We start from the raw sequence: 16,727 nt of genomic DNA, 5'->3' as shown, positions 1-16,727 counted from the left end.
GGCTCACTGGCTCTCTAAGGCCCATTTCTGCTCGGTTCCACCTGCTGCAGGGCGCGGTGGCCTGCGAGTCACAACCACCGTGGCCGTGATGCTGCTGCACAAGACACGGCGAGGCAGCAGGAGCCACCACTTCTCAACAGGTACCCAAAAAAAGATGGGATGATGCTGGCAAGCGCCCGGTTTGGTTTGAGTTTTATTCCAGAGCGGCAGTGATGTTGCTCCGGCAAAGCCCCACGGAGTCCAAAGTGAATCCCCTTGGTGAGCGGCTCAATCCCGTTTCAACCATCTCTTGGGTTTTCAGCTCCATCTGAGTGGTGGAAGGGGTTTTGCAGGGAGGGCTGGTGCTGGAGGGAGGCCCTGGCAGGAGGGGAACGTCCCCAGCCCCCGTTTTGCCCCACTGCTGCCGGTATGTGTATGCTTGGGTGTTTTGGAAGAGCCTGGGCTGCGGCTACTTACCTTTCTCTTAGCAACCAGGGAAGTTGAAGCCCTTCCTGCAGTTCATCACCTCGGTGCTGTGCTGGTACACACACCAGTGGGGCTGGGCTGGTGGTGATGGGTGAAGAGCTCCAGGTTAAAAATAATCCTTCCCCCTTTCCTTTCCTGAGGGTTATATTTAACCTGGATTTCCCTGATCCAGGTGGTGCGCTGGGGTGTGGTTGCTCTGCTAGACACCACCTGAGCAACCTGCTCTTTGCTTCTCATGAGGTTAGAGATTATTCCTTATCCTGCAACGACATCTCATTTTAATTTTTATTTTCCCCACTGCTAAGCCTGTTTTTTAATGAGAGGATCTGCTCCGAGATCCCAGCCATCATCCAGCACAGGAGGAAAAGAGTTTCAATTAGAAGTGTATTAAGGACTTCTTGGGCTTCAAGGAGACCGCAGTTATCTTTGGCTTTTATACCTCAAACTCTGTCCTTTTGTTCTCCCTGGTGTGGTTTTTTTATCTTGAGTAACAGAACTGGTTTTGTGCTAGAGGAAGCAGCGACTGCCTCGTATGCTCTGAGTACAGTGAACGCTAACGAGGGTTGGGGAGCGCTGACGATCCCTCCCCAAATGGAGGTGACCTAAAATTGTAATGAAAAAAAACCTCAAAACCTTCAAAGAGTGAGTGTTGCTTTTCATCTCAATTAAGTTTCCTTTCCTAGGATTGGGTTTCTCAGCTTCCTGTTAATCTTCCAGCAGTTCAGGGTCAGGTTTTAATTTGTAATAAGAGCAAGCAAGGGTGGGGGACAAAAAAAAAAAAAAAAAAAAAAGAGCTATCGCCATACAGCCTAGGATCACCCATCTGAAGAAAATGGATTTTTTTTTTTTCTCCATTCTTTAATTAATTGTAGCATTTCCTTTGGCGTTTCATCTTTTCACATCGACATCCCAACGTCAGGTTTTCAGGGGTAAAAATCCTTGCTGGTAAAAGCCTAGACTGCTCCAATACCACTAGCAGGAGGCACAAATTAGAAATAGCCATGATAAAGCATTTTGGGGTTGGTTTTAAAGGGCATTCGCTAAACCTGGCTTGGAACAGCAATGCCTGTAGCCAATTACAGCCACCTAACGAGGGTGGGTTGCTTGCTGGGCAAAGGCAGAGAAGTCTCTTTAGCAACCCATTTTGCCACAGCAATTAGCGTAAAAATTCACCATGGAGAGGAGGATTTCTTTGAAAGCAAAGTGACTTTTCTCTTTAGAAGTTCAAAGGCTAGTGATTTCCAGAGGGGACTAAGGCTTTTCCAGGAGGGAACGGGGTGTTTGGGGGGGTGTAGCCATGCTGGAGGGGTTACATTCTTCTTCTTTGGGACAATCCTGTGCATGGGCATCTCCCTCAGGCACTGGGGGTGCTGCCTCACGGGTGGGGAAGGCAGCTTTTTGGGGGGGGCTGGACCTGCACCTCGCTCACTTCTGTGCCAGTTTGGTGATGAGAGCTTTCCACTCCGATCTCTTCTGCGTGACGTAGGAGGGGGTGAGGAGCTGCAGCAATGGCTCCGGCCGGCCCCTGAAGTATCCCTGACACAGAGCCTCCGCGTTGCAGATCACGTACATCCCACAGTCATAGCTGTTCTGCTGGGCAGGCGCCTTCTCCTCCACAAAGGTTGCTTTGCCCCCTCTTTTGCCCAAGAAGGCCTCCAGCTTCCCCGCCACTTGCTTGGCATGGACAGAGTTGCATTTACTGTGGGAATCATAATGGGCAAAGCACTTTTTGTCCCTGAAATAAACCAGTAAGCTCCAGTGGGTGCCCCCAGCGACCTGGTTGGAGTTATCATTGATAGGCAAGAACACCAGCTTCTTGTGGAGAAGGTCCAGCGGTTGAAGGAATATGGCTATTTCTTCCTGACTAAGGGCACATTTAATGAACTGAGCCACTTCGGGGCTGATAAAACAAACCTGATCGCTAAATTCTTGGAACTGGTGGTTGGCGAAGTACTCAAAGGCAAACCCAATGATGTGGTCGTTAAGCCAGTTTGGGGGCTCCAGCAAGGCAACATCCGACTGCCTCAGCAAACTGTCCATGTAACTGAGAACAACAGGGTCCATCCTGAGCAGGTCGGGGCTGCGGCACTCCAGGAAACTTTGAAAGCTGAAACATAGAAAGGAAAGATGAATTAAGGAATTAGATCACACCTGGGACAAGATACAGCGCAACAAACATTTCGAGTTCCTTCTCAGCAAGGAAAAAGCAGTGAGCAAAAGCCCAGGTTTCCCAGACAGATATTTGAAGGACCAGCAGATGAGCAGACGGAGGATACGCAGCTCCTCATCTGCAGCGTGTGACGGGCTGAGCCGGGCTCTTCTGCTGCTCCAGGAGCAGTGCGTGGCTCCAATCAGATAAACGTTTCATCGTTATGATCTTAACCTCAAAGCAAAGTGATTTCAAAGCAGTTCCAGCTTGGGATCTGCAGGCACTCCTTCAGTTCTGTGCTTTGCACAGAAACCATACGTGATCTAGACGTCGGTTGGTGTTTTGGTGTTTCAGTGTTTCACCTGCACAGTGACAATCACTGTAATTCTTTGCATCACTGGGATTCCTTAAACAAAAGTCTTTCTGGGGCTGTCTGACAGGCATATGGTCCCTTTTGCCTAGCAGATAGTGCCACAGCTCGGTGCCAGACGCATGACCTGTTCCAGGAAAACCTGCTGGCCCACCAGCACAGGAGGCAAGGCGGCGATGAGTAAGGAGAAACAAAGCAAAACAAGATCACAAACAAACCAGTTCCCTACCGTGGGAATCTTTAGGACAACTCTCTGCCTAGCTGGTAGAGATTTCAATAACTCAAGTACCACCGAAGCTGGATGATCCACAAAATAGCTGTAATTTTTTAGCTTGGGTTTTAACTTGCCAAAATTTTGCTCACAAAAGGAGAAAGCACTCGTGGGTACGCTGAGGGGTGAAGATCCCTGCAGGCTTCCACTGGTGACATTCACCTGTGAACAGAAGTGACCGGTCACGCCAACCCACTCTTTCCAATCTTTTACTCTGCTATTTGTCCAGGTTATGTTCTTCCCTCTTAATCTGTGCTTGCTTTCCACAAATAGAAGCTGCTTATCCTTAAAAAGGCGCCTGGAAATTCAAGTAGACTGAAGCACCTTGTTCTCCCCACCCATGCGTTTGAGGACGTACTCAAGGGACTTCCAACAGGTCTTCCAGGCAAGACTTCTCCTAACTCCTTTCTGTTTATCAGGTTATCCATGTATCCACTAATTCTGGTCTTTCTACCAGTCGTGTCATTCCTTTTCAGAAGCTGTTGCATTAGCTGCCATCCCATCCCGGGGGGATTAAAGTGTGTTTTAAGAGGCTGCACAGCACGCTAGGAGGTGTTACTCAACAAACAACATGAAATACCCACTGGCACCAGACTAGGATTTAGGAGGAGATCTTCCTAAGAGAAACTGTTGATTTAAACCCCCTATATCCACCCTGGTTTCCCCTCTGCTCTCGCATCCCCTGTCCTGGGCTCCTCAGCTGCTGCGATGCACCATCAGCCCTTGATGCTTCTCTCCTTGCCAGGACAGGGCTAGAAATGCCACAGCTGGGGGCAGCGGTGACGTGGGGCTGGTTTGGCCTCACCCTTTCTTCATCTGTCCCAGCATGAAAACATCTTAGGATTTCTTAAAGCACAGTGCGAAAACTAATAACAATAAGATAATTTTAATATGATTCACTATAAAGAAGACACTAATTATCCATTATGATTGGGGGAAATAAAAAATCATGTGTGTTGTTTACATGATAGGAAGAAGTAGATTTGTGCTTCTTATTGCGACATGAATCATGAAAAAGTCCTTCCTGGCCAGGTATGCATAAATTAAGAGAGATTTATCTCCAAAAAATCTTGGCAAGGTCACATCACATGTGACTTGTAAATAACAGAATGGATGAAGCATGCTGCATGTGTAATACATCGGAAGGAAGGGCCGAGGTAGCGTATCTGGGGCTTGAGAAAGCTAATAACTATTTGTGTATCGCTGATAGATCCAAAAGATGCCAAGCAGCAAGAGTCACTGAAAAGGAAGGGGAGCAGTCATTGTTATTTATACTGAGCCAAACACAATGGTATTTGGACACGCTTCCTACGTTAATGAACTCAAACTATTTCCAAGTTTGTGGAGCAAATCCTTTGCAACAGCCTGCAGTATAAAAACAAAACAAAAAATCCAAACTAAGTCCCAGTGACTCCGTAGCACGCCTGAACGTAGTCTTGTTTTTAAAGAGCTGTACATCCTGCAAGCTTAGAAGCGAACAGTTTGTGGGTTTAACAGGGTCACTGCTGAAATACTTTTTGCATGTGCCCATACAATGCCCCAAATTTTCCTTTACTGCGTGTTTTTTCTGCTTCATCTTCTCCCAGAGATGCACGAAATACAGCAAATAGCTTTCCACTCAACTCCAAATGGGATTACGGGCCAGGGAAGGAAGGTCTTGTATTCTGTTAATTTTCCACTCTGCAGAAACATAGCTTGGTTTTTTTTCAGTCAAGTTAGGAAAAAAAAAAAAAAAAAGACATTTGGCAGCTTCCTACAGTCAGGAAAGGAGAATGGTTATAGCAAATGCTTAATTGCCACTAGCTACTACTTTTAATTTTACTACCATCTGGTATTTGTGAAACTGCTTGTGAGTTCTGCAGGATGACTCACTGCGTGCAGCACACAGCTTAAAGGAAAACCCTTTGTAGGCTCTGACGCCTTTCAGAGCCACTTAAGGCAAAAAACGAGGACCAAAAACGCGTAGTGGAGCTGTGAAAAGCCATCAGAGAGGCTGTTCTGTTCGGGAGAACCTCCCCGTTAAAGCAAAAGATGAATCTGCAGGGAAGCCGAGCTGTGGATCTGAGCAGCCCTGACATTAAGGGGTATGGAAATGCAGTCGCAGATCACAAGCAGCTCTGCTCACACACAGCCAGGACTTGCTTCCTGAAGGCTCAGGCACACTTTGTTCAGAAGTTTTCATAAAAATAGGAATAAATACTGACGCAGGCCTGGAACATTTGCTGGAGGTTGCCAATAAGTGTCTTGCTCATTCATTTTATTTGCATATTAGTGGTTGGAATTTGTGCAAACTCTGTGTAATCCTCAGCTTCTCGGAGGGATATTCATCTGCCCCGTTTCAAGTGGAAAGATGAGCACACCGGGGAGAGAAAAAGGAGCGTTTCAATAAAAATGTCATCAAGCCAAGCAAGATGAAACCGCCCATTTCATTTACAGATTTGAAAACAGTGCTGTCTTGCATCAATATGGCAAGAAGTCAAGTTTGTCTCATCTCTAAGTTATAACAATTTAACAAATAAGCTGCCGTCGTTAGCGCAAGTTTGATCCATAAACTGCTGGGATCCTTTGTGTCCGGGATGCGAGGCAAAGCATGCATTTTGTAATACTTGACAAAAAAACCCCAAACCTATTATTTTCACAACATTAAAGACAGCTACCTTCTGCGTGTAATTGTTGCCTTGCACTCTGAAGGCAGCACTTGAGAGCCAGAGAATGAAACTCCCTAGTAATTGAGCGTAAATAGGCAGTGATGGAGCAAAGAGAGCATGAATTAAAGATGAATCAGATTCCTAAAGTCTGCTTTAATAAATTAAAGGTACTAAGAACATCCAGAGTGAATATTTTAAGGCGTCATGTCACTAAACTCCTGTACAAAATTCAAAGAATATGGAGGTAAAAGCCACCTGAAAGACAAATTATTCAGACTTTACCAGGGAAGAGTAGGAGGGACAGAAAAGTTTTTGGCAGCTTGGCTGAGGTCTTTGGAATGATCAAGAGTAAAAGGCCCCACGATTGAATCACCAGACCATTCACTTTTACTGAAAATACAGTTTTTAGACACCATGTCAATGCTCTTAATAGCAGTTGTTGTTAATGGTAGCAAGATCAGACAAGGAACATCAATTTCTATTTATCAGTGTGAGCTGGGCTACCAGCGACTGAGCCTCTGTACTCAGCTGCCTCCTAACAGAGCCAGAGAAGAAGCTCAAGCAAAATTAAACAACTAAGCCAGAAAAGAAGCGTGCGCATCTATTCTTGTGTTAAATATAAGCAATCTTTTTGCAGCCTATAGATTCCTATACGATATGAGATATAATTCCTGTATGATATGAGAACAGAGCCTTTGCAAGTTCAATAGGCCCCGAATGCCAGACTCAGAAGAAAACATTCATCATTTCTGTATGCGCAGACAATGCCCAAACCTTTCTGTTCCTGACAAATCCCCCGCATCAGACACGTGCAGCTGCTCTACACAACCAAACTCCAGAACCCTGCTTTGTTTCACAACATCTCACGGGGCAGTAAACTAAAAGCCGGAGGAGCTCCACCAAACGCTACTAAATCAAATGTGTTCTGCTCCCCAGGATGGGGTTGGTCAAAGCATTAAGTTTAACAAGAAAAAAACCCCGGCGGCCTGAACACCTGAGGATGAGAGATGCCATCGGGACTCCCAGCAGTAGCGATGGGAAACCCCTCAGCTCGGCTCAGCGAAACGACGTTAAACCGGACATCGATGGATTGCATTCACCTGCTTTGAGAAAGTTTATATTCAAGAAGGTCGTGGGAAGAGCTGGGAGGGAATATCATTTGCCCGAAACACCTGAAGGTCGCAGGAATTTGGTCAGGGTCGCGTTGTCCCTGTGGAGACGCGACCCGCGGCACGGAGGAGCAGCTTGCCTGACCCTGAGCCTCGCCGGTCCCGGCGGCGGCAGTCGGTGCCGGTCGGGGTCAGAGCATGGGAGCAGCCCCCCAGGGAAGAGCTCGCTCGTCCCGCTGCCATTTCTACGGATAAATAAATGAGAATTAAGGGGAGAGGAGAGAGTTTACCCGGGCTGGCGAGGCTCGGGCCGGGCCCGGGGGCAGGGGCAAGGCCGGGGTGGGGAGCAGGGCCTGGCCCGGGACCACCCGGTAGCACCGCTCCCTGCGAGCCCACCCAAGGGCAAGCCATGGCGGGCAGCTCCGGCTCGACACCCGGTGCCGGTAACGCGGCTCTACGTCTAACGATTTTAACCATTTTCCCCTCAAAACGCGCTCTGAAGCCTCCGGGCCCGGTGGAGGCCGGCACGGACCCCCAACGGCTACGGCTTGCGCACCCACCGGGCACGGCAACCACTGCCGAGACCCCACCGACACCGCTGTTGCCATGGCAACGCCACCCGACCGGGGCCGGGCCCTCCCCGCGCCGCCGCTCACCTGCCGCCTCATAGCCCGCTCACCCTCCGCGACGCCGGCACCGGCCGGTTGCTGAGCGCTGCCGTAAAGCTGGCAGCGCCGCGTCGTAACGCCTCAGCGGCCGCACAGTATGCGCAGGCGCGGAAGGAGCGGGAGGGGGCGGGGCCTGAAGGGCGGGGCGAGGGGGCGGGGCGAGGGGGCGGGGCGGAGCGCGCACCTCCCTCCCCCCTCCGCCCGCCCCCCCCCCCCCCCCCCCTCCCGGCGGCGCGCGGGCGGCGGCGGGTGCGCGCGGGAGGCGCGCGCGGGCAGTCGGGCAGCGCCCGGGCGGCGGCGGCGGGAGCGCCCGATCGCTCCCCGGCTCCCCCCGCCCCTCCCCGCCCCGGCCCCCTCAGCAGCGCCCCGCGGGAGCCCCCCTCAGCGGCGGCGGCGGGCGAGGGATGCGCCGCGCCCCGACACCCAGGTGAGCGGCGGCGGGGCAGTGGGAGCGGGGCGGGGGCCTCCGGGTGCGTGTGAGGTGGGAGCGGCGCCGGCGCTGGGGTCGGCGCCGTCCCGCGCTCAGCGTGAGGCGAGCCCCTTTGGCGCGGCGGAGCATCGCCCGGTGCCGCCGCGGAGCCGGCGGGAGCCTTTGTTCGGCGAAGGAGGGCGAGTCCCTCCGGTGGCGTGGGGGCTCCCGCAGCGGGTAAAGATGGCTGGGCCCACTCGAGCTTCGCCCCCACGCGTGACCGAGCCCCTCGGGGGACGCTGCGGGCGCAAGGTGCGGGCCGGCTCCCTCCCGGGCGGGCCCCGCGGGGGCTCCCCCACGCGTGGGAATGCTGAGGGTGCCAGCGGGGCTCCGCGTTTTCAATCCCCCGACGCCACTACGCTGCCGTTTACACCCATTTTTGGGCTGGGTTGGACAGGCAAGACATAAAAAACCCAGCCTGGAGGGGAGGGGTGTTTTATCTCCCTTAGTGTTTCCAGTGTCACCAGTGGGTCCGTGGGCTGGAGGTAGCCCCGCAACCCTCCCCCCCGCCCCCGCCACTGCACCGAGTGAGGAAACAGCCCCGACGCCGAGCACTGCGACGGCACCGGGTCACGGTTCTCCCCGTCCTCTGGCAGAGGAGCAGCCCGTTACGAGAGCAGCGTTAATGATTCCCACCCCGTCCAGACGAGATATTTCTGGTTTTTAACGCAGTATTGGACTCCGTGGCAGCTTGCTCCCCAACATGCCGGACCTTTACGGGAGCACTGCTCCTCCGAAGGTTGAAATAATCGATATTTCTTTCTGGAATTTTCCTAAATGTAGCTGAAACAGCCTTTGCTTTATCCCTCCCCCCCCACCCCCCTCCAAAATCCTCCGACGTGACTCGCGGTAAAACCTGCTGTAAGTTCAGAACCGGGCGTTTTGCCGCCCTTCTGCTTATAGATCCTCCTCCATTTACGTTTTCATATCCTGAAATCAAGCTGAGATTAATAAAGTCAGGAGCGTGAGCTCAGCAGAAATCATGGCTTTCACATCCCTTGCTGCAGTGCACGTTACCCTGCCCATCGGCGTATAAAAAAATAATCACGTAGCGGCAAAGGAAGGAGGAGATCGCTGCTACGGGGAGGAAAAAAAGAGCTTGGTGTTTTGCTAAATTGGTAATGAAGCGCTTTAACAAATCGCTTCATAAATAGATTGTTAGTTGCAGAAATGGGTTTTGGGCCGGCTCGAGCATTTTCCCGACTCTTTTCCCGGGAGAGAGTTAGGAAATGACATGGGACTCTCCTGACTAGATGCGCACGGATGCGGTGGTGATGGGCTGTGAATGCTTAAGCACGACCTTACTGAGCTGAGCTTAACCACGGGCGCCAGCAAAGTCCGGCTGGGGTCAGACAGGCTGCGTTATCACTGAAGAGCATCTTCTCTTCAGCCCTTCGTCGTGGAGTCATGCCATAATGACAATTTCCCCTGAATTTTTGAGTAAACTCATCCATTTCAGTGACTTTTCTCATTTTTAAAAATTTTAAAAAATTAAGATTTTCTTTGCGTTTTTCCCTTATGAAGGCTTTCCCAGCCTTTGCTCTCGCTCCTGGCTGTGATTTTTCATCCCAGAGACTGTTTTGGAAGCTGTCGGTCCGGCTGCTGATGCTAGGGAAGGTAATTCAGCAGCCGTGGCACACGACTATTAAGCTTTTGTTTCCTGGGCTATCAGTGATGATGCAACTTTAGATATATTTGTTTATTGCGATCAGTATATAAATCAGGATGGCTTTAGAGGTGTTTCATCTTTATTGAAAGGCCTATGGTCCATTGGTAGCGCTCCTGAAAAATCTGAAAAAAAGCTTTATTTGAATTCCCCAATTCTCTTTTATTTTTAAAAATGTACTAAAATGTAGGCTCAGTTTTGCAGAACATGCCTCAGAGTTATTTCTTCTGTGCATCTGCAGCTCTAGTTATGATTTATAAAGTTCACGTTTTTACCTTTTTTCTTTTTTTTGGGGTGGGGAAGCTGCATTTTAAGATTTAAAGGTATCAAATGGCTGACGTGACATCTGCTGTTGCACTATCTTTCACAAACACTGGCACTTGTACATGCTATCTAAAACTCAGGCTGGCAAACCTTTGGTATCCTTCGCTAGGAAAATCTAACCATCTAAGTGTTTTATGCCTAAATTGTTTTTATCTAGGATGTTCATGGTGATTTTAGTGAGCGTTCATCATGTTTGCAAGAAAACCTCTGAGAATGTGAAGCATGTGAGGTCAGGCACTTGGGAAACGTGAAACCTGAGGTTACCTGCACAACCTTAATTTAGCTTGTTTCGAGGTAGGGCTGTACTAGAAATTCTAATCACCCGTGTACACCGCTTGATTTCTGGAAGGACGGTATCCAGCCCCAGATGGATGGATTGCTCCTCTGCATCCCCCGCAAGTCAACAGGGGGAGTACTGGGAGCACAGGGATGGTGCTGGTCCCTCCACTGGTTTTTCAGCTTGGCATCACTGGGCAGCTGGTGAGGAAGACTGGGGTTCACCGTTACAGCCTTGGGACCAAGCACAGCACATCGTCCTGAAGCCTTAAATACCTTGAGTTGAGTGAACGGATGTGATCTGAGTGTTTCTAAAGCCGCTTGGGGTGGTTGGTTTTGGTGGGCATAGCATGGCCATTTTCTTCCAAATTCTAGTTCTCACTCCAAACCGTGCAGTTTTTGAACGTAATTCCTTTAAAAATACCTTTATTAGGGAGAAAACAAAGTCGTTGAGCTGCTTGAAGTGTCTTAGCTGGTCAAACTCGATTTCAGAAATTCCTGTGTCCCACTGGTTTATAAATAAAATGGGATTGCAGTCCCACTTGCATGCAAAATACTTGAGAAGTACGAAGGCAGACCGAGTGCCTGAGGAGAACTGCCGTCTACGCGAAGGAACTTGGTTGGTTTTAGGTGGGCTGTTTTGCTGTCATGTTGCCTGTAGTTTGTGAAGCTCCCAGCCTGGTCCTGGAGACGGGCTTTTTTTTTTTTTGTATTGAGGTTAAAAAGAGCATCTTATTTTCTCAGGCTCGGGTCCTGCGTGCCTACATTTGCTTAACTTCCTCTTGAGTGAACGGCATTTCTCTCTTCTCCAAAAAGTAAACACGAGCATAAATATTTAAAGCATTGCTGCTTAAGTTTGCAAATTCGAGACTTTCTCTAGCATTCCGTTGGACAACAGCAGTATCGTTGGAGATTTTGGTTGTGTCTGGGTAGTTCCTTGCTCAGGGAAGAAGCTCCTTAGTTGTTTGGGCTTCCTACTGCAAAAACATTACACTGTGTTTTAAGGTTAGATGGCTGGGATTATCACAAAGTTTAGGCGTGGGTTTCTTATTTGAATTATAAGGATGAAGTGCTGCTGATGGGATGTCTATAGATCATCAGAAATGAGATTATTTTTATGGTCCTTATTTGGTCTGTGTAAAAGAAAAATTTTTTCCATAGGCTTTGGGTGTATGCATGAAGGCACAGGTGTTCAGGGTTGAGACTATATAAACCAAACACATGAAACTCTTGCCAGATAATGGATAATAACAGGAAAAAAGGGAAATGGAATAATCTTTGTTTTTTCTATGTGTCTCTTTAATATTAATCTTGCTACCATGTCTGGCAGGTTGAATGCCACGGTGGGATATATGTTTCACTCCTGTGATTGCATCAATGTCTTCTGTATCTTGGAATTAAACGTTTAAAAACAAACTCAGAAAACCATATGACCTCAGAAAATATCAAAATTCAGAAGGGAAGCATATTGAAGGGTATCTTTTAGAATTAAACTAATTTTTGTATCTGTTTTTAAAACATTAGCAGGAGTTACAGCTCTGCTAGTCATCATGGTAGCGTTTTTTTTTTTCTGTGGGGAGGAATCCTATAACGGGTACCTATGGAAAAGTCTTATAGGTGAAGTGAGAGCTGTATGTCTTTGCCACAAATGCGTTTTATTTTTAACAAAACCCCCTTGATTTTAATGCTACCCAGTTGTGCATTGCTTCTTCTAGTGTTTGTTTTTTCTTTTTTCCATTGCTTTCCTCTGATGGAGGACCGTAGGATTGCTTAGGTCAGCAGAGACCTCAGGAGGTCTCTTGGTCAAAAATCCTGCTCCCAGCAGGGTCAGCTGCAAGGTCAGACTGGGTTCCTCATGGCTTTAGATGTCTCACATTGGTCGTCTTCTCCCTGTGGTTTGCAGGTTGCTAGAAGAGAAGGGGAGTGGTTTGAGCTGCGTTGGGTGGAAAGTGTCCAAGGAGAATAAGGTTATATGTGATCCATGGCAGTCCTTGTTCGGGGAGCACAGCCTTCCACTTGCACGTGTGTTAAACTGCCACTTCATGCTGCATTTCCATGATTTCATTAAGCTAATCTAGCAGCAGGATCTGACCTGGCTGAAGTTAATCTTGGGCGGGGAATGGGGATACTTCTCACCCGGGTTGATTTGCTGGTAATCGGCCCAAAGCTGGCAGGTGGCCGGCTCTGCACTGTTTTGATGGAAACTCCTTGGAGGTGAAATGGTCATGTGCCATTTTTCTAGGCAAAATGAAATGAATAAAACCCTGTTGATTTAAGGAATATTGTTACTCCCCAGATTTCCTCCTGCCATTAAAATCTTGCGTTGTGGTTTCTGTTTGGGCATGGAGCGGGATGAGGCATCTCTTTCTTGCGTAGGGTTCTATATGCCTTTGGCTGTTCGCACTGTGCCAAGGCATGACTTGGCACTGGGTCTGTGAAATGAAGCTCTATGTTGCTGTTTCAGGCTCTGTTGATATTTCTTGTCAGCCTTTTTCAGGGTTTCTCCAAGAGCCTCGTGAAGAGATGGAGCTAGGTCTCCTGCCAAGCCATCCATCAAGGGAGATGAGTCTTAAGAGTGGAAAACCTGTGGTGCGCTGAGGATCCTCGGGGGTAGGACAGTGGTGGGGCTGGGTCCGTTTCTTGCCCCAGCTCAAGCACGTTGTCCCTGTGTACAAACTGACCTCAGTGCCCAAGAGCTGAAAAGAGGGATGAAGCTTTATTTTCCTTGCCTCGAGAAATTTGTAGTCTTGTCACACAGTGCTGTAATGAAAGAGAAGGAGGATAGGAGCTGTGCGAGCTGGTGAGGCAGCACATTATCCTGCTCTTCTGTGGCCAGTTGTACAATATGTCCAAGCTGGGGTATAGATCACTTGTGCTCTCTCTATGTAAAGTACTTGGATACAAGCTGGACTGCACTTGGACCCTTCCAGATGTGGCTCTCCATCCTCCCTCAGGAATATTGGCAGGGTCCCCTTAGTTGCATCCTCTCGCTATTGATGTGAGATAAGCGCACGGGGAGGCTCAGCCAGCTGCATCTCATCCAAGTTCTCATCTCTCACAGCTACTGCATTGTACTGCTTTTTTTTGCAGCTTATGCACCTGACCTAAAGCAAGATGCTGGTGTAACTATTCCATGGTCTTCCTTCATGTCTCCATTGGGTTCTGGTGTACATTTAAAACGTCTCTTCCAGGTCCCAGAGAAGGCTTATGAAATCCATGTTGGTGTGCAGGTCCCTAGCAATAGGCTGGCTGTAGGTGTAGGTTGATCGCCCTTGAGGGGAGGGCTGGATCTGGCCCTTTCAACCCTGGTATTTTCAGTGGTTCAGACTGGGTCCTTGACTTTTCTTAGAGAAATTGTCTTGGTTTCCATCCTACAACTCATAGGAATTACTGCAAATACCTGTTAGGACTAATGGGGAGTAGAACAGTGGTCTGTCCTGCTTTAATACTGCAAGCAACAGCAAAGAAAAAATATGTTTTAAAATACACAAATTGTAACGCATGGAAATACTGCATTTGGTGTGGAACGGGCCACTATTCAACACTTTTATTTTTTTGATAGTTAACTATTTAGTTAGGATTTAACTGAGCATACTGGGTATGTAAATACCAATTTTTCTCCTGCTGCTACTTCAGTTACCACCTTTATTAATGTAAAAATAGCAAAAATAACATGGGTTTCAATGTAATTTTTGAGTCTTATTTGCTTATCTCTCCACCTTGAATCACTTCTGGTATACCCCAAAATGACCTTGAATTGTAGAGTCACTCCTCCTTCAGATGCCTGTTTAGGGTTTTTAGCCATCAAACACTAATAATCTGACAGCCTCTGTGCTGTTTTTTAATCAAAATTCTTTTATCTTCTGTGAAGCATGACCTTTACAAAGGTATACGATCCTGGATATGATATATCATAATTGAGCATTAGTGGAAGTGGAGTGTCTAACTCCGTGTAGATATATCTTTGAAAAACCTGAGCTTTAAAACCAACCCAGACTATGAATGTTTTTGATAGACCGCCAAGAATTCTTTTATTGTATTCGACATCTACATGGTTGATTTTGAGGGATGAACTTAAAGCAAGTTAACTGAAAATATTTACTTTAGAAGACTTCCGTAAGTCTACTGTCTTTTCATACTTTACATAAATATGTAGACCGAAATAAAATTCTCAAAAACATTGGCATTTTTACTTTGACAGTACTTGTCCTATGCACCCAACAAGCATAAACCAACCTAACAGTTCTTAGACAACCTCCCCTGGGAGGAATTAATAAATGATTTAATTGTTAAGGAATGTGGTCCCATTAGGCAATAAATAAATAAATAAATAAAGGCAGTAGGTCATTAGGAAACGTAGCGCTTGATTAAAACAATGTCAACCAACTTTTTAAGATTTTGGAATTTTTTTTTTTTTTTTTTTTGGAAGAGGAAGGTTATGTTGGTAAATAAGACTTCTGGAGGTTTCTTTGAGAAATGTAAGTGCAGGAGAGCCAGTCCCTGCTCCTTAATTCACCAACTACTCAGCAAACAGGGAATAATTATGTGGGTTTTATTGCTGGTGGTGGTGGTAAGGATGGCTGAGCAACTCCTGCTAGAAGAAGGGACTTGGACAGTTATTGTCTAAAAGCAGAGCCACTGCTTCTTCTGCTTCTTTTAATCAGAAGATAAAGATACAGCCCTGCAGCAGCGGAAAGGGCTTGCTGGAGAGAGATGCAGTGGACAGGCGACTCGGTCTGGATTTGGGCCACCTCATTTGCAAAGTGAGGCGAAACGTCTCGGTGAGCAACAAGGGCACGCGCTATGCGTTTCATCCTTCACGGCAAGACCGTTGCATAAATAATCTGCACAGGCAGGCACTTGCGTTTCATGTCAGAAGAGCAGGCTCGTTTGCTGTGGCCATCGCCTCGGATAATCTTATCCGGAGGCACTTCACAGTGCCTGGAAGGTAAGTGAGGAGATAGGAGGACAATGCAGAGCAGAGGTCAGGTTTGAGGTGCCTGCAGCAGATAACGAGGAATCTTAAGAGTATTCCTCAACTATGAACAGAATGAACTAACCAAAAGCAACCGAGGAGTCTGCAGGTATGATTTTTATAAAGAAAAAAATCCTTTTTCTGCTCACTGCGTAACCTTGTTCAACTTTAGTGGTTGCCAAGTGCATCTTGACTTGTCAAAGCGCAGGACCTGTTTCGAAGAGTCGTTGCACTTCTCCAAATACATCTCTGATTTCACTGCCATCTGCAATGATTTGATTAACGAATTTATTAGCATTAATAAATATTAGCAGTAATATTTCTTCTTCTAAGGCTGAAATGGTACCTCTAAGAAATAAATTGCCAAGAAAGATGACTTAGCAGCAGTTGCCCATCACTTGCCCTACCATGTCTGTGGAAGAGACATGGACTCAAGGGCATTGTTTCAGGCTCAAATCCCTTTTTAATTACAGGAGGGGAGCTGCAGGCCTGCCTTCAAATGTATTGTTTCTGAGTTCAGCTGTACTATATGTTCTCTTTCTATTCCTCTCCCTCCATTTATGTGATTTAACTACCTCTCTAGAGCTGTTGCTATTTGTCTGCGGTGAGCAATACAACAAATATGAGGAGAAAAAAAAAAAATTAATAAAACCCCACACCTCCAGCAAATGGGGTAAGGATAGTGAAATAGAGAAAAAAGTAAGCACCAAAGTCGGTGTCTGCAGTATTGAGAATTTATCCTCCCACCTAAAAGTCTTTGTTGGAAACAAATAAGATCTGAAGACTGAAACGAGGGGAAAAAAACCCTGCCTGAATATTTTCCTGTATTTTCTTCTTGTTGAAGGAAGGTGTGAATCTCACCCACAGCGCTCGCTGGCTGGGTTTTTAGCAACATTAGGGGTTTCCTTCTCTGGTTTACTTCTCTGCGGTGCAGCTGTCCTACGTGAACACTGCTTTCATTTTTGTTTTGTCCAGGAAGATGTGAAACTTGAGGAGTAAAAGCTGAATGAGAAGTTTTATGCAGTTGTTGTAGTCTAGCGAATGGCCCCAGTGTGAGATCTCCAGTGCTAAATACAAACTATTTTCAACTGCTCACAAAACTCATTTAAAAACTCAGTCTAAAAGTAGCTCAGTGTCTGATATTTGTGATTCAAGCTGTGCGGTGGGGAGATTACAATCTTCTCTCTTGTGTTTATTTTTTAGTAAAAATGAAATCCTTCAGAGAATATCTCCTCTTTCAAGCAAAAAAAAAAAAAAATTGAAATTAAAACGTGCAGACATGGATTTAAAATGCTTTAGATGCAGTTTTTCTGTGTTATGAGTTATTTTCACTTGAG

At 47.3% G+C, this 16,727-nt stretch overlaps 2 protein-coding genes across 13 annotated transcripts in view; one reads left to right on the top strand and one right to left on the bottom strand.

Moving 5' to 3' along the window:
• Window positions 1–61: 61 nt before the first annotated feature.
• SENP8 (SUMO peptidase family member, NEDD8 specific) lies at window positions 62–7,763 on the bottom strand. Of its 4 annotated transcripts, XM_074837235.1 has the most exons (4): window positions 7,669–7,754; window positions 7,004–7,257; window positions 3,214–3,417; window positions 62–2,572 (listed from the first exon to the last, which is right to left on the bottom strand). In XM_074837235.1, exon 4 carries the CDS (start codon window positions 2,527–2,529, stop codon window positions 1,891–1,893), a length of 639 nt encoding a protein of 212 aa, XP_074693336.1. In that variant the 5' UTR covers window positions 2,530–2,572; window positions 3,214–3,417; window positions 7,004–7,257; window positions 7,669–7,754; the 3' UTR covers window positions 62–1,890. The 4 variants fall into 4 exon arrangements, with proteins under 4 accessions (XP_074693336.1, XP_074693333.1, XP_074693335.1 ...); XM_074837232.1 differs by lacking the exon at window positions 3,214–3,417; XM_074837234.1 differs by lacking the exons at window positions 3,214–3,417; window positions 7,004–7,257 and having other exon boundaries at window positions 7,669–7,763.
• Window positions 7,764–7,979: 216 nt separating this feature from the next.
• MYO9A (myosin IXA) overlaps window positions 7,980–16,727 on the top strand; it is a 189,299-nt gene continuing 180,551 nt past the window's right edge. For all 9 annotated transcript variants that reach the window (XM_074837279.1, XM_074837280.1, XM_074837282.1 and 6 more), the window contains exon 1: window positions 7,980–8,107. The gene's annotated coding sequence lies outside the window, so the exon portion shown is untranslated. The remainder of the gene's footprint in view (window positions 8,108–16,727) is intronic.

Source organism: Strix aluco, chromosome 12 (genome assembly GCF_031877795.1).
Source record: "Strix aluco isolate bStrAlu1 chromosome 12, bStrAlu1.hap1, whole genome shotgun sequence".
NCBI classification, from domain to species: domain Eukaryota; kingdom Metazoa; phylum Chordata; class Aves; order Strigiformes; family Strigidae; genus Strix; species Strix aluco.
This window is presented reverse-complemented; position numbering and strand designations above follow the sequence as displayed.

Bases quoted from the DNA above. Each gene is read 5' to 3' on its own strand.
- SENP8 (XM_074837232.1), bottom strand. From the start codon at position 7,062: ATGATATTCCCTCCCAGCTCTTCCCACGACCTTCTTGAATATAAACTT. The intron at 2,573-7,003 runs GTGAATGCAATC...TCTATGTTTCAG, and splicing joins TATAAACTTTCTCAAAGCAG to CTTTCAAAGTTTCCTGGAGT.